At 36.6% G+C, this 21,098-nt stretch overlaps 2 protein-coding genes and 1 long non-coding RNA gene across 3 annotated transcripts; 1 reads left to right on the top strand and 2 right to left on the bottom strand.

Annotated features, from left to right (window-relative positions):
- Nucleotides 1-21: 21 nt before the first annotated feature.
- slc35e1 (solute carrier family 35 member E1) lies at nt 22-8,790 on the bottom strand. The gene is made up of 6 exons (XM_065241781.2): nt 8,423-8,790; nt 5,979-6,049; nt 5,682-5,819; nt 5,129-5,254; nt 2,585-2,830; nt 22-2,267 (listed from the first exon to the last, which is right to left on the bottom strand). Exons 1-6 carry the CDS (start codon nt 8,751-8,753, stop codon nt 2,052-2,054), a joined length of 1,128 nt encoding a protein of 375 aa, XP_065097853.1. The 5' UTR covers nt 8,754-8,790; the 3' UTR covers nt 22-2,051.
- Nucleotides 8,791-10,513: 1,723 nt separating this feature from the next.
- On the top strand, nt 10,514-12,584 carry LOC135719191 (uncharacterized). Its single transcript, XR_010521037.2, has 2 exons — nt 10,514-12,041; nt 12,143-12,584. It is a non-coding gene; the product is annotated as an uncharacterized lncRNA (long non-coding RNA).
- A 2,206-nt stretch (nt 12,585-14,790) lies between these two features.
- Nucleotides 14,791-18,517, bottom strand: LOC135719460 (mediator of RNA polymerase II transcription subunit 26-like). The gene is made up of 3 exons (XM_065242137.1): nt 18,393-18,517; nt 17,348-17,422; nt 14,791-16,032 (listed from the first exon to the last, which is right to left on the bottom strand). Exons 1-3 carry the CDS (start codon nt 18,468-18,470, stop codon nt 14,881-14,883), a joined length of 1,305 nt encoding a protein of 434 aa, XP_065098209.1. The 5' UTR covers nt 18,471-18,517; the 3' UTR covers nt 14,791-14,880.
- Between the last annotated feature and the right edge of the window lie 2,581 nt (nt 18,518-21,098).

Below are 21,098 nucleotides of genomic sequence, written 5' to 3'. Positions count from 1 at the left end.
GATGAGCAAGATTACAGTAGATCTTATCAATTCACCTTTATTTCACATTTAAAAATAAATCATCTTGTAACTTTAAGGTTGACCAAATAAAATGTAACAATAAACGTACCAAGGCATCTTAAAATCAAAAATTGGAAACACCCGGTTGGTCTTACAACGCATTTCCAAACCACTAATTGAGACTCAACCAGACTGTAATAACATAGACATGAATCTTACAAGTGACAAAAGAGCTGAAAGTTTCTGAAGCTGACCAAAACAAGGCAATAAACATCAAATACTACAGTATTGCATGATTATCTGTTTAGGAAGGGCACTGTATTATCGGGTTTGGATTTTTTTAAGTTAAGGATTTAGGATTTAAAGGTTTAGGCTCAGTTTAATGTGCAATTCAATGACTTTCTGCTTAACAAATATGTTTGCTCAATATTATGTTTACAATTGGCTACAAAAAAATAAAAATCCGCACTGATATAAACTTGATCTTAGCCACTCCCCCAGTGACATCAATATGTAAAAGCAATAAGGTGTGAACCAATTAAAAACAAGCAGAAGGAAAACAAACCAAACCCACAAACAGCCTTTCATACAAAGTGGCTGACATCATACACAATATTAATATTAACTACTTTATGGGGTTGAACATAATAAAAATCACAATGATACAAAGAGCTTGAATATCCCATAAACCGACTGAATATTACGGTGCTTTTTAAACAAAGTACAAGTATAAAAAAAACTTTTCAAGCTCTAAACATCGTCTTTGCCGACTAATGCTAACATCCAGCATGCTGTGTCAAACTTTCCAGCAGTAAGACACATTTTTTTTTTAAAAGAAGGTGAGAAACTGTTAACAGGAAACCAGAGTACTGGTCAATGTACCCAAACCAGCAGGCCCACATGAAACCTGTGACCGCAGATCAGAAAGATCTGCAGCAAGTTAATCATCTCCTTATGAAAACATTTACAGATTTCATCTGGACCCATCCATGAGCATTGCGTTATATGCACATGACTCGTGTAAGTCACTTAAACACTTCCAGAAATCCTTATTGAAAACAATATTGCACCATTATGTGTTCAACTTCTCATCCAGCAGCTTCTTAACATTGTCTTCAGTTTTTATAAAATCATATGAAGATAATGAGAACTGAAACATTTAAAAACATTATGCAGCTCCTCGTGATCTTTTTTTATGGAAAGCTTTTTCTTTACCAGTTCTTTGAATGATTTTTTAATCTTGTTCATAGGATTCATAAGTGATGTCCATATTTTTATGCTTTAACAAAATAAACAATCATGCATGTTAATGCACACCATGATTCAAGTGATCTTGATTATCCCAAAGGGAAAACAAAAACCAAAACAACGTCTTCACAGATATCAGACAATCCAAAAGCTGTTCAGTTCATATGATTGAATAAATGCACCCTCCACTAATAAAATAAATAAAATATTTACAAACAGGAGGCACAAACCCAAACAGAATATTGACGAATACCCTGATGCATTGGTATTTGCTGTGACCCAGTGTATGTTATATGGCAGAGGTCTCGCTGTTTGTCTGTCCGTCATTCATTTACAGTAGCATGACATCGACGATGCGTTACATTCTGAACTTTGAATTGCATTGAAATGCGTCCCGTGCAAATAACGAAACCGAATCCTCAATGAGCCACGTCGCTCGGATTATTTACACAATGGTTCAACAATTCCCAACACATTCCTGTAATTCTACACGGTCAGAAGTAAAGGTACAAAAGCCGTCACTGGGGTGGTGCTTTATAAAAAGTTATACCTTTGTACTTCTCAGGTCAAATGATACACCTTTTGTACCTTAATTTCTAACAGTGTATACACAATAAACCACCTTCAGATACTGACACAGAAGGGAAAACCAAAATAAATAACATGGCTGTGAAAAAAAAAATAATAACAGTAGGATATTTGTGAGATAACATTCCTTTCAAGGTCCGTATTTAGGATGGGGCCGTCCGTACTCAAATACAGAGGCCTGAGATCAGTCTTTAGTGTCCTTCAAAGTGCTTGACTCAAACAACATACTGGCTGGAGGTGTGATTTGTTGTGTAGGCCTGCCGGCTGTACTGAAAGTGGTCGGTGAGCACCGTGCTCCTGCCGTACTGAATGTCTGTGGCGTGCGTGAAGGGCCCGGAGCCGTTGGACTGGGGCTTGTCGAACGAAACTAAATCCTGCGCTGAACTCGGCAGCAGTTTCTTTTTGGCTTCCTGGTTGGCGTCGTATTTCGCCTGGTAAAGAAAGCAGATCGATGAAATGAGGGACGTTTCATAAATGTGTGTGAACTTACAGGGATTCATTTTTAATAAATTTAACTTGTGCACAGATTAAGGATACAAAATGTAACATGCATGATCTTTGTATAATCCAAGATGGCCTATATAGCATTACAGGTATTTACATTGAAAGAAAACTGTTAAATGCTTTACTTGGTGCACTTGTTTTACATTTTCACACTAATGTAATGCATGTAATGTAAAATTTCCCTTTTGGTTTTATTCAAGGAGAAACTGCAATACACTTCTAGCTTCTTAAAAGCAGCACTCACCTTATTGTAGAGGAAGACGCCCAGTATTGCCGTCAGCATGCCCATGATGTTGGATGTGTTGACGGGGTTTCTTAGCATCAGTAAGGATATCGTGATGACCATGATCCTCTTTGTGGCGTTGGCCACGGCGTAACTGAGCGGGCTCACCAGATTCAACACACTGAATGCGATCATGTTTTGTGCAAAGTTGCAGAAGCCGCTGATGAGAAGCAGCACTATTGTTCCCGTCCCGTTGTAAACGTCCGCCTGTAAAAAACAGCAGTGAATTAGACATTTAAATCTCCATTAATTCTACAGACTGTACAAACATCCATAAACCTCCAAAGTTTGGGAATACTACATTTTATAGAGATTATGAGAGTGGATTTTTATTATGTTGTGCATTGACAGAGCGCATATATATTATATTATATTATATTATATATATATATATGGTAGTATACAAGGTAGTATACATGTTATATATGTGTTCGCTGGGATCAAACACATGACTTTTTATGCTGCTAATGTAATGCTTCACCAGTTGAGCCACAAGAACAATTTTGTCAGATACCAGTGTTTTTTCAATAAATTCACTATGTTTACTAGACTTCCTAATACATTTATGCAGGTTTGCAGATAAATTACTTTACAACAAAAGCAACCAAAAGAGGCAATATTTAAAAATAAAAAAGAACTAAACAAAAAAAAAAAAAAATTATCTAAAAATAATTTTACAGCACAGCATAGCTGAAAAAAATAAAGGATATTCACTATTGATGTTGTTAATGTAGTTGTTGGTATTTTATTATTACTATTATTATTAATAATGCTAATACTGTCGCTGTTTTTTACAAAATATTAATATCATCACCATCATTTTATATAATATTATATTGATTGTTGTCAGTATTGTTACTGTTATTGCTATTGATAATGATCATTACTATTAATAATAATAATCATTGTTTATTATTTATTATTATTAAGTTATTATAATGGGATTAGAAAAAAAATCCTAAAACCATAACAATCCCTAGAATTTTCATTGGTATTACCATTATTATTGTAAATACTATTATGGCATAATATACATGATATTATTTTTATTATTATTATTAATAATACTACCCAAATATGTATTATTATCGGTTTAACTTATTATTTTGCTTATTATCATTGCTTCATAACAATATTATCATCTATATTATTATCAGTTTAATTTATTATTCATTTATTTATTATATCATTGAGCAGAACAAATCATTGTCACAATTGTTGTTTTTGTTGTCTGTTTTGTTTTGGTTGTTTACTACTTAACTATCTGTTGTATGTTTTGCACTATTGGATATTCACTATTGAATAAATGCTTAATATTTTATTATCATAAAATTGTCAACGTTTTTTCTGTACTTTTTAAATGCCATACCAGCTTCTATGGCTTGGTTAATGGCGAGAGTCTGGTTTAATTATGAAGAATAAAACTAAAATAAGATATATTATTAAAAAGATCAATATTTTTTCTAAGAACTGTATTTAGATTGTCTTGCTTAAAAACTTTTTTCCAAAAGTATCAACACCATAAAACAAGCTCATTACATGGGTAGACCCAATACAATTCATCTAATCAGAGGTCTTAACCCTTTTTCAGGCCAAGGACCCCTTAATGTATTAGAGAGGAGGAATGACCTCCAGTACTTTAAGGTGATTTCGGACCTGTAGATCGATCGATTTGTTCCGAAACTGGGGGTTAAATGGCTACAATGATGCAATTTCACATTGGTTCGGTTTGCATTCACAAGGCAATATTTCTAAACAAACCAGACTTTGTTAATAGTTTGTTGGTCCAGGGTCAGATCGCTCTGGAGTTCGTTTGCAATCGGACCGAGACCACCTCGTTTAAGTTGTCTCGGAGCAGTTTTTAAGATGCAGATCCGGGCATTATTGCAGTGTTCACATATGCCTAAACGAACCAAACCAAGGTAGAAAAGGCCCCTGGTTCCAAAACAAAGTCTCTGGTCTGATAACACCATAAGGGTCCGTTCACATGTCTCATCTTAAAACCCAAAGTAAACATGTTTTCCTTAGGTCTGCATTCGTTAACAATGAGCAAATAAAATATATATCAAATCAATATTTAATGCTCCTTACCTTACTTATGAGGTAAACAGCCGTGTTATAAGTAGGATAATGTACAGGCAAGCAAGTTGTTATCGGAAAGATACGATACGCAGCAGACAACCTACTGCCTATACATAATCCCTTACTAAATAGATTCCAAGATAAACATTTTGGAGTCAGGGAAGTCTTTTCCATTCCCTTTTTGTTAATGTATACGTCAGTAATGTGTGTATCTTTTCACTTTTTTTTACAGTGAATTAATGTTGTATGATTTTTAGTCATCTTTATGTTAGTCTTATTTAACCTGACTAGTGACTATAGATGAAAAGTAGTTATTTTAACTAATTCTGGCATATTTACATGGTGTATTTTATACAACAATGTTTATGAATATGCATGTTCCACATAAAAAAAAAATGATTTAATAATAAAAGCAGTATTTACCAGGTCTCCCTCCATCAGGAAATTGGAGAGATCCACTAAGATCCATGTGGGAAGCATGAACAAAAGTGCGTTAAAGCCCAGTAGGTTCAGCAAACGAAGGTGATGGATCCTCGTGTCACGCAGGACCTAAAACAATCAAATAAACATTTAATACAAGAACTCCGCAGTTTATCTTACACTTACTGCAAAAAACAGTAACTAAGAAATGTCAGGATGAATCCCAACAGATTAACCAGGAAGGGAGAACAGAAAGAAATGGTAGTACATGAACAAAACTAGCACAAATATATACGAAAACTGTAGCAAAAGACACAGATCAGTTATGAAGTTTAGCAGCTGTTAAACAAAAAATGTGTTTGACTACCACGAGACTAGTGCTTTAAGCAGGACAGACTGCTCTGTATGTTTTCAAATGGCTGTCATACGCAGATCGGTCTGCACAACACCGCATGAAGTCAAACGCACTAGAATGCAGCAAATGACTAACACAGAGTGTTATAAAGAGCTGTGCAATGAATAAATGCACAAGTTGAACACATAAATATATACAAACCTTTTTGGAGAATATATTTTGTAAGGAGAAGCAGAGGGTCGCTGCCAGTGCGCTGATCAATCCAGAGAGGTCAAAGGACAATTCAGTGACTGTAGCCAATAGGACACCTCCAATGATGGGTATAAGAGATACATAAACCTGATCAAAAAAACACAACAATTAAATACAACAAACTTAGTTTGTTACGAAGTATGTTATTCTATAGTTTTGATGTGTTATTATTATAAAATGTGGGAACAATATAAATGAGTACGGGCCTAAACTTTTGAACTGTAGTGTGTTTAGATGAGGACAGACCTTGGTAGTTTGCTTCTCTTTCATGATTATCCGTGACAGCATAACCACCCAGATGGGCATGGTGGCTTTCACTGGAAATGAAAAGAAATGAATTTACTCATCTACATTCAGAAACCTCAAAAAAAAAAAAATCCCATTCGAAACCTGCATCACATTTGAAACACACAGCTGTCTGCCACAACAAACACAAATATGTGGCGGTTTAAATACCCATTCAAAGTATTTATTAAAGTTTTTAAGCATTTTAAAAATGGATGGTGTTTTATATTTAAGTGCTAATATCAAAATTAACACGTCCATAATGGAGAAATGTCACGTCCATACTCCATACCGTTGTGTTTCCTCATAAATGCCCATCCAAAACTTAAAATAAATATTATTTGTTCTATTCTTTTGGGTATTGCTTCTGGTTTGGAGATTTTAACCCCTTCAGACCTGATTTTTTAGGTGTTTAATCATTTTGCCTTATTTTGATTGGTTGATCAGCATTTTTATTAGTTTGAACAACAAAATATGTTATGTCCATTACAGTTGATGCAGGGTCTGAAGGGGTTAATTCACAGAAATCCTACAGTATCTTCCTACTTAAACTTTTGTTCTTATGTGTATGCAACACAGGTTTCCCTCATCTAAAATTGAAACCATGAGTATAGACTGATATTTTTCTGATGTCTGGACTTCTAGGGGGTTAATAAAATACAAACAGATGGTTAAATATATTTGTAATAGATGTATATTCTTTGAGAATTTATGCGAGATTTCTCATCATTTACTGGCAACCCAGATTTTATGATTTTCTGTGATTAGCTATACACAGACAGAGTTATTTTAAACAATATCCTGGCTCTTCTTGACTTTGTAATGCCAATGAATGGTTTCTAATTTGCTAAAGCTCCACAAGTCTACAACAACAGCAGTTTACTTCAGTACGATGTTCATCCATGTCTGTTGTAAATAATCATAAAAATATATATGAAATTATACAGCAGTGGCCAAAAGTTTTGAGAATGACACGATACTAATTTTCACAAAGTCACGACAGACTGATATTTTTCTGATGAACGGATATTTAGATAGTAGGGCAATTTCATTGAAATGTCAACATAATCATGAAAAGTTAAAGGTAGGTTTTAGCCTACCGATATTTTAGTTTTTAGCCTACTGACTATTCACATCTTTTTGTCAGACATTACTATCGTATACTCAGTCAATTTTTGAAGTGTTGACTCATCTTTTTCAAGACCTCTGAAATTTGCCCTGGCATGCTGTCAATCATCTTCTGGACCACATCCTCATTGCATTAGACCATTCTTGCATAATCAATGCTTGGAGCTTGTCAGAATTTATGGGTTTTTGTTTGTCCACCCGAGGATTGATCACAAATTCCAAATAGGATTATGGTCCAAGGAGTTTCCTGGCCATGGACCCAAAATTTGGATGTTTGTTCCCAGAGGCACTTAGTTATCACTTTTGCATTTATGGCAAGGTGCTCCATCATGATGAAAAGGCATTGCTTGTCACCAAACTTTTCTTGGATGGTGAACTTGCTTGTAATTAGCCTATACTTAACTTCAGTATACCATAAACGCACTAAAGAGCAGAAAACTTTATGAAAATTATTATTTGTGTCACTCTTAAAACGTTGCCACAGCTCTATATGAATATACTTCATCCATGAACCCATTGCTTTACCTTAGCAGACATTCTTTAACCCTATGGAGTCTATAGATTACTTGATGGATCTATGATGGATGTATGCGCTCTTCATAACATTACCAGGTTGAAGATAATTCACCATTACAAAGGCAACGAGAGTCAGGATATTAGTTATCATTTATTTAATGTATTTAATGGTGAATTTATTGGTAAGTGATAAACTACTATTACTTTGTGCTGGTTGATAATAAGACGCGTAACACAATACACACCACCAGCTTTATTCAAACACAGGTGAAGCTCAAAAATGTAACTGCACAACTCCCAACACACATACTGGTCTGTATTAAAGCCCATAGACTCGGCTTATGCAGTCCCGCAGGTGGATGATGTGGCAGTGTGTATTTAGAAGGCGGAAGTGACGTAGTCTTACATTACTTCAATAAACTACAGACTGTAACCAATTAACACTACCAAAACAATATATTACAGCTTTAAATCAATAATTTAGTTAACCCGATAAATTACGGATTAAATAAATGAAAAGGACAGATTTATTTGCGTTTTACGTAACATTGGTAAAATCTGATACATTCAGACCTGTGACAGGAATCAAAGCTGTGACTAACGTTACATTTATTTAACCTAAATCTACGCATCTGAACCCAAACAATCAGGTTCGGTTGTTCACATTTGTGTTAATTTATTGTAATCGATGGGCCCCTACACAAATCCTGGACAACACAAACAATCACACCCCCCGGTAAGGATACGTTAACGTTACTCACCAGTGTGTGCGTACGACACCGGGACCTTCCAGATGCTGAAATGGGCCGAGACGGAGGCGAAATATTTTCCGAAGGCGAGCGGCAGGATGAACCAGCGGTAATACCGGGCCGTGATCTCGATTCGCGGGACACCCCATGCTCGCAACAACGGCGGCAGAAACACGATGATAGAGAGGATGTGGAAAAGAGAAACGGTGACCGGGTACGGGAAATTGTTTAGGATGATTTTGTTGATCACGTTGCCGCCTGAGCTGACGGTGTACCAACACAGACACAACACCGCGATCCGCATTCCCTCCCGCACAGGCGGGCGCTGCTCCACCGTCGCCATCTTTCAGCGCAAGCCGCAACGCATCTACAAACTCTACAACCGGAACCAACCGCGGGCGGGGGGAGAGTCACGTGATGCAGATGGGGGCTTTAAAATCACGCCCCTACACAAAATTTACCGTGGCAACCACACCACCGTTATACTGGTAACTTTTTTATTATTGTTTATCAATTTAATAGGGAATGTGGAGTTGACGTCACGCCGTGTGGCATTATGAGTAATCCGCCATATTTGCAGGATCGCCTCCTATCCCGCTGTATTTGAGTTAGTGTGTTGGAGGTTGTTTTTGTATTTTCTGTCGAGATTTTAATAAACTTCGATATGTTTGGTCAGTACTGCTCGATCAAGAACTGCCACAGCAGGTCACACGATCGTTCAGGGAGGAAACTGAACAACGGAATACGTTTTTTCAGCTTTTATTTGGGGGAAGCCGGTGGAGGAGCTGACGAAAAGACGCCGGATCGCGTGGTTTGCCTGCCGCAATCAGGAGAAAAAACTTTTACTTTTCAAAAAAATCCCTGCATCAGCGAGAGTGTGTTGCTGCATTTTCAGTCATTCAGTAATTTGTGATTAATAAAAGCAGAACCACTTAAATTGTCTTGTTTTTATGCTAACACTGTCAAACTAACTTGTAAATGTAAATTATGTAACGTTATTCATTCATTTTCTGATCAACATAACCACAAGAGTTATAAAAATAAATCTTTAGACAATTTTGACGATTATAACAAATATTTTTTATTAAATGCAACTGCTCAAACCCACTGCTTGTGACTTTGAAATAACATAACGTTAGCTGAATATTTAGCATTTTGTTTGTTTTAATAACTTGGCCAAGAACAGAAGTGCCATTTTATGAACATGTGTTGATTCATTGCACAGAATAAAACGGATTTTTTTTTATAGATTCATTAAGATACGTATACATTGTAAGTAAATGGCATATATCTTTTAGCTGGTTTGCCAACCGTCATAAAACTCCGAAAGAAGAATGTCATCTTAATATGAGCTTGAAGGGATTTATAGCTCTTAAACTCCTGCAAAGTGTATGCACTCAATCCAAAAACAAGGTAATAATAACAGATATGTGAGCGGAGGTAGTGCGTCTGGATCCGTAATCCAGTCATGGGCTGCTAAATCCTACCCAGATAGCAATTACATTTGGCCCGGATCCGTTTTAAGCCCCTTGCCTCCGTTTCTATCTCAGAGACGTTTTCTGATTGTGAACCAGATCCGTGCCAGATAGAGGTTTCAGCTTAAACATCAGTTCAGTATTTATATCATTTTACAGATCTGGCCCAGATCACTTTTCCCAAAGATAACCGAAAGACATTAGCTGTGTCTGACACTGATTTGGTCCAGATCTGCAATTCGAATCTGAGCCGATACGGATGATCAGGCGGTGCTGAATCAGCGCTGGATCGGCGCTGGTACATATCCGCAACAACCCCTAATAACAGACCAGAAACGGCTTCGGCCCGTTGTGCGTTTGGACCCAGGAACGAGTCCGGCTCTATCGTTTTGCGGTTGCGGTCCTGTTCCGTTACAGTGTCCAGTGGCTATCTGGGTATGGATCTGTTGTTTATTTGTCCAAATAAAGTTTTTTGGCAGTAGCACTTAGTTTCTCTCGATAGGGTCCCTTCTCTTTTTCTTTCAAACTCCTAAATTTCTTCGGTTCTTCTTCAAGTTTACCTAGTTTTAGCTTAACACACCCACAATTAAATGGCATAGCGGTCGGCGGCATAGATATCATATAGAACGGCCATTCCCAAACTGTGGTCCGCGGACCACTAGTGGTCCGTGAGGGTACTGCAGGTGGTCCGTGAAAAGGCAAAATAAGAATATGTATATTTTAATATACAAACTCGTTCATATTTTGGGCGAACGTGTACTGCTGCCTAATAAACGTTACTGTGAACTCATTCATTCTGGTGCCTGTGAACGGCACGCTCTCTCATTTTAACGTCGTTCAATAGGGTGCCAGATTTGTATATTCTTCCAGGCGAAAACCTGACTAAAACACACTGTAAACAGGCCTTAATGTGTAGCGGAAAAAACACCCAATCTGGCAACACCGCCACCACTCGGTGTTCACCAGTCACGCTGCATGCATCATCACAACAACACAGACGCTTCTGAAATTCCTGCCGTGCAACTCAAATAGTTTAACATTAAATAACATCATATTTGTCCTAAATCGTTAACGATTACCATAGGCTGCTAACGCATATTCCGGATCTTGAAATAGACTTTGACTAAGCTCACGCTATTTAACGTGCACGTGTGGTGTGCAATACCTGCGAGTTGTCAAACACGCAATGCCTCGCAGCGCTTACCCGGGGTGCGACCCCCACCCGACTAGCCTTCTTAAGGTATGTGTAAGCAAATACAAAAATTTAAAGACTATGCTAATGTAAACCCTGGTTGGATAAGGATTTAAAGTTGGACATGAAGATGAAATCTGACGCATTTAGCTTCAGTGTTAAAACTGATCAAATAATTGCTGTCTGTGGTGGTTCTATATGGGCTATAATGGCAATCATTTAAAAAAAATAATATGGGAAAAAATAACTATAAATTTGTTCATTTTTGGAACTGTGACCTAGTTTAACATTTTCAAATATGAACTATGAACTGAACTAGTTCATTTTAAAATTTGTGAACTGTGAACTAAACTAGTTCATGTAGAAAGTGAACTTTCCCAACACTAAGAATATGTATATAAATAATTATGATATAAGGTTAAGAAACCTGTTGTACTGATGTGATGACCAGTTAAAGTTTTAGTGCTAGTGCAAGACTATTTAGATGTGCAGATTAATTCAGGACTTTGTGTGGACACATTTTATTATAATAAAATATTATTAGTAATATAAGGTGGTCCGCGAAAATTCTTGATTACAAATAGTGGTCCACACACACAAAAAGTTTGAAAACCCCTGATATAGAAGACTAGATGCCCTATTGGCCGCTGGGGACTGAGAAATACGGCGGCCATCTTAAACCGGTCGTTCTCCTAGTTTCGTTGCATGGCAGCAGATAAGATGTCAGAGCACTGTGGAGCATTTTCCTGTTCTAATCGGCGGACGATCGCAAATAGAGCCCGGAGGATTATTTTCACAAGTACTTTTTAACATCGCGGTACTATTGGTTGTATTTTGTGAATAGAATATTACCAGAAAATTGAGAAAGAGCCAGCTTATTGATTTTACTGTACTGAAATCGTAGCCAGCTAACGTTCGCTATGTTTACTGCACCAGCCGCTGTTCACCCTGCAAGGAGAGTGGGGTAAAGTAAAGTAATAATTACAAGAGTTTCTCTGGTGTGAGTATTGTGTAAAGCGCTATATAAATGTGTATTATTATTATTATTAATATTATTATTATAAGGTGCTGTGAGCTGCGTGATCCGCCGAGCTTTAAAAAGCTGAGATGTCAACAGGAACAGAGGATGTTTTCCTTCGTAGGGAGGACATTGAGGAGACTCGGTTTGGAATCGACAATTATCAGTCTGACTCGTTGTCACTGGTTGTGTCTGTGTTTTTGGCTCCACCATGTTGCCAAACTCACCTCTCTTGAACTACAGAAAGGGAGCACGGGAAAGAAGCTCTGGACAGGGGTGTGTGTGTGTGTGTGTGTGTGTGTGTGTGTGTGTGTGTGTGTGTGTGCGTGCGTGCGTGCGCGCGCGTGTGAGTGTGTGGGGGGGTTTACAAATCATTTTAAATTGTTTCTTCACCATATTAAAAAGTCTTATTTTATTGCAACTATCTGTTTCTGCATCTTTGTCATATTTATAGTGTGTGATTTATAAAATATCTTATGTCCTACACCACATTTTGATTTTGCACTCACTTTATATCTTATATCAGAATATTTTATTACTGTTTAGTGAATATTCATTCATTCCTACTATGAACATTAAGTGGCGCTGTCCACATTAGTGTTGGTAACACTAAGATTCTAAACCTAAATATTGACAAACTATATATTGTTGGAAAGCTCAAATAGTATAATTTTCATATTTCATTACCATTTGGGGAAAATTATGACACAGTGAGAGTCAGTTTCTAAAAATGTTACGGGCCCACAGGTAGGCCAAATTTGTTTTTGCATATAACACTAAAACCCTACTCTAAACCTAAAAAATCATGGCAAGCTATATATCATCGGAAAGCTCTCAGAATGTAGTTTTAATATTTCAAAATCTTTTTGCATGAATAATATTGCGGTGACAGTAATTTATTAGTTTGTGAGTATACAAGAGTACAAGAGTATGTGGCAAAATCTAGTGGCAGTTGTTGGTAAAACCATTAAAATTGTGACCCAAACATCATTTTTTTGTGATTTGGATCACAACTACTTGAGACATATTGCTTCATGTTAACATTATTTATTGTGTGAAACATTAACTTTTATGTAATTTTATTTATAAATTAATATGTTACTGCATAATTTGATATATTAAAATAAAGGTAAACGGCTATAAAAGTATTTATATTCAATATTTTTATGTTCCAACTCATTTGTGAAAAACCCTAAATTGTCTTCTTTAAAACAAGACCAAGATTAGGTTTCTAGCCCAAAGAATCCCAGAGAAATATTTATTTAAAGATGTACATCACATTGTCACCCCCACTCAAACGGGATTTGCGGCACATAAGGGGTTAAAATACGCCGAACCATGTGTCCTATATCATAGCTCCATGAATGACCTTTGCAGCAAAAAAACCCGCGTGAAAATCTGTTCGGTATTCACTGAGATATGATTCATTAAATGCGCTGATAGCTCATTCCACCAGTCATACAGATTACACTGAGTGGAGCGGGTGACCGATCTAAGATGGCGGCCCCATATCTCACCGCGCCAGTAGGCAGTAGCGGTCGATAGGGCGTCTACCTCTATGATGTCTATGGTCGGCGGTGCCTCTAAACATGGCGCCCACGTCCCATAATGCAACACTGCGGTGACGTACATTAACAATCCCTATTGACATTATTATATAAAAAATTATTAAAAAAATTTGAATCCTGGAACTACTAACCTACAATGGACCACATATAAAATATATAAAATATATATAATTTTTTAATCTTATGACATTTTAAAAATGTGAAAGACCACAATCATGAAAAAAATCTACGATTTACCAGTTTTGTTCCCATAGTGTGTGGATTGCTGCTATCTGGTCGTCATAAAAACACACAACCACACATGCAAATGTTTTGACTGCAAACCTATTTTTTGTGGGGCATTTTTTTACAAGAGATAAAACTGTAATTAAAGAAAATTTTATTTTCTCTTAAAAAGAATCTCGGCGTCCTGGTAATCGGTTATAATCGGTTCAACCCGGTTCAACCACGAAGACGATTGCGACTTTACGATTTTCTTTTGGTGTGTGCTGGGCTTAACCTGTATAGGAAAATGAAATATTAATACTATTAATTTGATCACTAACTATACAAATAATTATAATAAAAAAAGTGAAACTGAAAATGCTTGTTTTTTGTAAACATGTTTAGAGAGTAATTTTGAATGTTTTTTAATATAAAATTTCATTTAAATAAATCGGATTAATTCACTATTTTAGCCTATAATAAAAATAAGCATTCAACGAAGTATTGTGTATATTATTTTACAAATTATTGTTGAATTGTTTAGATACATTTTAAAACACTATATTTTAAGATTTTATTATTATTTGCATGTAATTAAGATTATTGAAACATTTATATTTACAGTTCACTCATTTTTGAGTAAAGTCTGCCATCTACAGGACATATTGGTGAACTGCAGGTAGATCGCATAAGTAATTATCAAGTCACTGCCTTGAAACAAAAACATACAATTATTATTTAGCTAACTGAAAATAATATTGAAAAAATTTTTCATGATTGTAACAGCTAATACATGTCTAAAATAAATCATCCTTTCAGGAATTCATTTGATATGCTCTGTTGGTTGTATTTTCACACAATTTGGTACAGAAACCAACGGTATGTTATGCACCTGGTTTATTGTTCAGAGTCAAGATAGAAGTCATGTCTTATATTACACACAAGTTCACTTAAGGCACACAAATAGAAAAAAAACGATACCTTCAATTTAAATGTAAAATTTAAAACTACATTTAAATAAGTCTATAATCTATGCAAACATAAGGCAAGATCTTAAGTGTCTTCCCATCTCCATATGAATCCAGTTCCATAGACTGTGTCCAGTCATACCAGTTATTTCTGCTATCATAACATCCATTCACACCATGCCATCTTTGATGACGTATTCTTTGTATATCTGTCTCAGTGAGGTCTCTGCTGACCCCTGGAAGATCTGTCACAATAATATCTGGTATAAACACATTTGTTCTTCTGCACTCTTTGTCATCTTCCTTCTCAGCTACAAACAAATTCACCCCAGAAATTTGACATTTTGAGCTTAATAAGCTATTCTGGATGTTGACATCAGACTTAATTCTCTTATCTTGTGACATCTCACTTGACTCTGTCTCCTGGACAAAACAAAGGCTTTTGTTCAGCTTCTCAGAGCCGTTAACTTCAGTTTCTTCACCTTGTTGAGTATGATGATCATGTGTTATAATGCTTGCATTGTTTGGAGGTTTGGTTTTGTCCTCTTTGCTGTGTTGATTTCTCTGTGTATCCTCAAATGTTCTCACGGTTGGATCTTTAACTCCTTTAAAAACCTCACTGATAGAGAAGAGGTTACATTTCTTTAAAGCAGGTTTGAGTATGTTGTTGTTCTGGATTGCAGATTTTGAAACAGTGCTGGTAGGTAGTGTTGGTTCTTCGATCACAAACAGGTTTTTATGGGAACATTGACTTGAAAAGACCCTGTGTTTTTGGGACTCATGCATGTGCAGGCATCTGACAATGTGGTCTTGTGAAGGCTGGTTGGACAGAGATGTCCTCAGACTTGTAGACGCACTACACTGTTTAGTAGATATGTAGGAGGAGGAGTATGGGTTGACTGCACGGACAGGTATTTTACTTCGTCTGACACGGGTGGGATAATTCGTGGTTTTATCTGGAGCTGAACCATCAGACTTTTCAGCCCTTTGGTTGATATTACTGTGAACAAAAGTTTGAGTTGATCGGGAAACTAACTTGGCCCGGATCGAAATGCTTGTGTCTGTATCTTTATCTGTGGCTTCATTTTCTGCAGCTAGCTTCTGCCAATTTCGTACGAGGCTTTTTAAACGTTTGACAAGATCTTCATCTGTGCTCCTTTTCCGCACATCGTTGATCAACTTTCCAAGCCTGGTTTCCTGAAAAATAACAAACACTCATTTTCACCTTTATTATATATGAATATATATTGACACCACACACAAAATGCTGGGTTATTCTCAGCGTTGGGTCAAAAATAGATAAACCCTGTTGGGTTGTAATTAAACCTATTCTGGGTTGTGTTAAAGGATTAGTCAATTTTTAAAAAAAAAATCCAGATAATTTACTCGCCACCATGTCATCCAAATTGTTGATGTCTTTCTTTGTTTAGTCGAGAAGAAATTATGTTTTTTGAGGAAAACATTCCAGGATTTTTCTCATTTTAATGGACTTAAATGGAACCCAACACTTAACACTTAACAGTATTTTTTTAATGGAGATTCAAAGGACTCTAAAAGGTTTCAAACGAGTCATAAGGGTCTTATCTAGCGAAAACGATCGTCATTTTTGACAAGAAAAAAAATGTACTTTTAAACCACAACTTCTCATCTCCGGTCCTGTAACACGCCAGCGCGACCTCACGTAAAGTGTAATGCCGTGGAAAGGTCATGTGTTACATGTATGAAACGCACATTTGCGGATCATTTTAAACAATAAACTGACACAAAGACATTAATTATCATTCCACATACAACAACGTCGGAACGTTCCTCTTTCTCGACACTTGTAAAGAATTGGGCGTAGTTTTGCATACGTCCTTCACTGGCGTGTCACAGGACCGGAGATAGACGAGAAGTTGTGTTTTAAAAGTGCATATTTTTATTTTTCTTGTCAAAAATGAAAATCGTTCGAGAGATAAGACCCTTATGCCTGATTTGGGATCGTTTAGAGTCGTTTGCAACTTCCATTAAAACTGTTAGGTGTTGGGGTCCATTAAAATGAGAGAAATCCTGAAATGTTTTCCTCAAAAAACAGAATTTCTTTTCGACTGAACAAAGAAAGACATCAACATTTTGGATGACATGGTGGTGAGTAAATTATCTGGATTTTTTAAAGAAAATGGACTAACCCTTTAACACAAAATTCTGCATTGTCTTAATCCATTGCTGGGTCAAATATAAACATCTTCCCGTTTAATTTAACCTATCGGATTGGGCCAAAAAGGAATGAATCCAACGCTGGGTTGAAAAAACAGCATTTTTAAAAAGTGTATACTATAAATTTTTTAAATATATTTATGATTACTTCTCTGAACCCGTACATTTATACGCCTAGAATAAAATATTATAAACTAATATTATAAATCACTAATAAAATAACAGATTAGTTCACATTCATGTTGTAGTTTGTGGAGGCAGGAGTGAAATCTATAACACCATACATTGATGTGATAATACAAATTGTGTAAGTTACCATCAGAGCCTCTTTAGTCATGGGGTATTTTTCTAAGCAGTATATCACATCCAAAACCACAGCCATATTGTGAATCTGCAAACCAAAGAACCAAAACAAACAGTCATATAATCCTATAAAAAAGCACTCATAATGATAAGGTTATTTGTCTGTATGTTAAAGTCATTGGGTCCTCATACAGTATTTGAATCTAGTCTCGCATGTGCACCTGCAGCTGTCACCAGTAAAGACACTTTCAGGTCCTAGTTAGAAATGCAAATGTGAAATGCGAGTGTACTCATTTCAGTACAAATCTGTTTAAAATGCTTCAGGGGTCTTGAAAGTAAACCTGGCTACAAAGATACTTAAACTATCAGACAAAAAGCAACAGTTGTTCAATAAGTCAAATAGATAAATATTGTTCATGTTACTGCAATGGAACCCAAACCTCTTTAATATATAGGCTACACAAAACATGGCTAAAAATAAAGATGTACTTTAAATAAACTTATTAATTATTAAATATATTTTAATAAAGACAGAAAAAACATTATGCCCAGATATTATATTGTCACACACTGACCTACTGGAAAAAAGCATTGATGCAGTGATTGCAGTTATATAATAAATGTATAACTTGCTTTCTGTTATAAATAGCAAAAATCATCCAGTTTTTAGCAGAACTTAACTTTTTGGACCGTGAGAGTATTTTTACACTTTTTAATAGTGATTTTAGCAATATAAGTGAATGAGATAGAGAAAAATTAATCATTAATGAATACATATGTACTGTAGCTCAGTTGGTAGAGCGCAACAATGCAGAAGGTCATGGGTTTGGTCCCCAGGAACACACATACAGATAAAAGGATAGATGCAATTATGTAATGCAATGTAAGGATCTTTGGATAAAAATGATTCGCAGTTCAAATTTACATGAAGCAATCAATTCAAAAAATGCACTGCATGTTAAATATAGTATAATATGTAATAGAGTTCAGACAATAGCAATTGTAACTCATAATGCTTACTGTAAATAAAGTAATCCTTAAACATGTTTATTACTTACATTATTTTGAGAATCAATGGCCTGAAGGAGCTGCTCTTTGAGCTGTTGAGCTCTTGATAAAGATCTTCTCATCGTCATGCAGTGAAGCCTTCACAAACATTCACTGATTTACATTAATCACCAACAAAGAAAAAAATATTTTCTCTAACTACTGTACATGAAAAATTCAAAATAGTTTTTTATAAAGACATAGGAATACTGTTATAAATCATACAAATGCATGTGATAGCATGAACGCTCTTCAACAGTACCCTCATTACCTTTATGAAACCAGTTTATATCCCCCGTTGAACTCAGCTGTCTGTGTCCATGCATGTACAGTAGGCAAATTATATTCCAAAAAAAGGTCCAACAAGTGCAATACTGATTTCATACAGGCCCAAGTGAGTGAGTGAGTCTGTTCGTTTCCTGTTTTGGATTCCCTGTTTGGATTACCTGCCTGGATTATTCCTGTTTATTTTACCATTTGTTATCTACAATAAAACAACACTGCACTTACAGTGAGGAAAATAAGTATGTGAACACCCTGCTATTTTGCAAGTTCTCCCACTTAGAAATCATGAAGAGGTCTGAAATTGTCATTGTAGGTGCATGTGCACTGTGAGAGACATAATCTAAAAAAAAATCCAGAAATCACAATGTATGATTTTTTAACTATTTATTTGTATGTTACAGCAGCAAATAAGTATTTGAAAACCGGAGAAAATCAAAGTTAATATTTGGTACAGTAGCCTTTGAGGTCAAGCGTTTCCTGTAGTTTTTCACCAGGTTTGCACACACTGCAATTGGGATTTTGGCCCACTCCTCCACACAGATCTTCTTTAGATCAGTCAGGTTTCTGGCCTTAAGGTTTAGGTCTGGATACTGGTTAGGCCAAGCCAGAACCTTGATATGCTTCTTACAGAGCCACTCCTTGGTTATCCTGGCTGTGTGCTTCAGGTCATTGTCATGATGGAAGACTCAGGCTCGACCCATCTTCAATGCTCTAACTGAGGGAAGGAGGTTTTTCCCCAAAATCTCGCAATACATGGCCCTGGTCATCCTCTCCTTAATACTGCGCCCTGTCCCATGTGCAAAAAACACCCCCAAAGCATGATGCTACCACCCCCCTGCTTCAAGGAGGGATGGTGTTCCTGGGATGGTACTCATCATTATTCTTCTTCCTCCAAACACGTTTAGTGGAATTATGACCAAAAAGATCTATTTTGGTCTCATCTGACAACATGACTTTCTCCCATGACTCCTCTGGATCATCCAAATGGTCATTGGCAAACTTAAGACGGGCCTGGACATGTGCTGGTTTAAGCAGGGGAACTGTTCTGTTCTTTAAACAGACAAACAAACACGAGCTGCTGCTCCATCACATAGCTTTATTTAACTAACTTTTAGTAATAAAACATACACACGTTACTCTGGATGTCAATGTATCAGATGGCCACTAGATGTCCTCCTCATAACATCATATATTGGTGAAATTTCTCACAACCATATGGCCAACAACTTTCAATTTGTGCGTATCTACGCTGACAGTCATTCAGAGCTCTCGAGCCATAAGCTTCCTTTCTTGAAGAATCACAGCTCCTATTCCTTCTGAACTGGAATCGACCGACAATGTGACCGGTTTGTTCACATCAAACATTTTCAAAGTACGACTTTGAGTAACCAAATATTTCAGTCTTTCAAAACTTTATTGTTGAGCATCCTCCCAGTGCCATTCTCTGTCTCTTTCTCCAGCAATTTCCTCAAAGGTGCACTTATGTCAGACATATTTGGAATGAACTTTGCCAGATATTGCACTACTCCAAGAAATCTTTGTAGTTCTTGCTTGCTTTTTGGTGGTGGAATTTCAGTCACTGCCCTTACCATTTCTTCATCAGGCTTAACTCCTTGAGCACTCAGTATGTGTCCTGTAATTGTTTTTTCTTGCACATTCCAGCAGCTTTATTAGCCTCTCATCATGCTCTTGAATGGAGTCTCCCCACACCAGCAAGTCATCAATGATATTTACCACACCTTCTAGTCCTTCTATCATTTGTGCTATGGATCTCTGAAAGACTTCTGACGCTGAGGATATACCGAAAGGTAACCTAAGAAAATGGTATCGCCCAATTGGCGTGTTCTTTGTGCAAAGCTTTGAACTTTCATGATCCAGCTTTATCTGCCAAAACCCTTGATTGGCATCTAGTACAGAAAAGTACTTTGCATTCAGCATTCTGGAGACCACATCTTCTACTGTCAGCATTGGATAATGCTCTCTTTGTATTGCCAAATTGAGATCTTTAGGATCCATACAAATGCACATTTTCTTTGATGTAACTACAGTTACTATGCTGTTGACCCATTCAGTTGGCTCAGTTTGCTTTGCGATGACCCCCATCTGCTCCATTCTTTGTAGTTCTTCAACCACTTTCTCTCGCAGAGCTACAGGTATCCTTCTCGGCGCATGCACAACTGGTCTGACATTTGGATCAATTATGTGGTGTTCCCCGAGTAAACATCCTAATCCTTCAAACAGATCCTCAAAATCCTTGAGAATGTCACTGCTCTTTTCATTTGTGCAGATCACCAAACTCAAGTCTTTTGCTTTGCTTTCAGATCAGTGATGTACATTTAGATCTCATTCTGCAGTACCTTGCCATCTCGTAAAAAACACGTGTCTGATGTACGGTAGATTTCACCAAGGCTCACAGTAAGTTTTAAACTTGT

This window comes from Paramisgurnus dabryanus, chromosome 14 (assembly GCF_030506205.2).
Source record: "Paramisgurnus dabryanus chromosome 14, PD_genome_1.1, whole genome shotgun sequence".
NCBI lineage: Eukaryota > Metazoa > Chordata > Actinopteri > Cypriniformes > Cobitidae > Paramisgurnus > Paramisgurnus dabryanus.
This window is presented reverse-complemented; position numbering and strand designations above follow the sequence as displayed.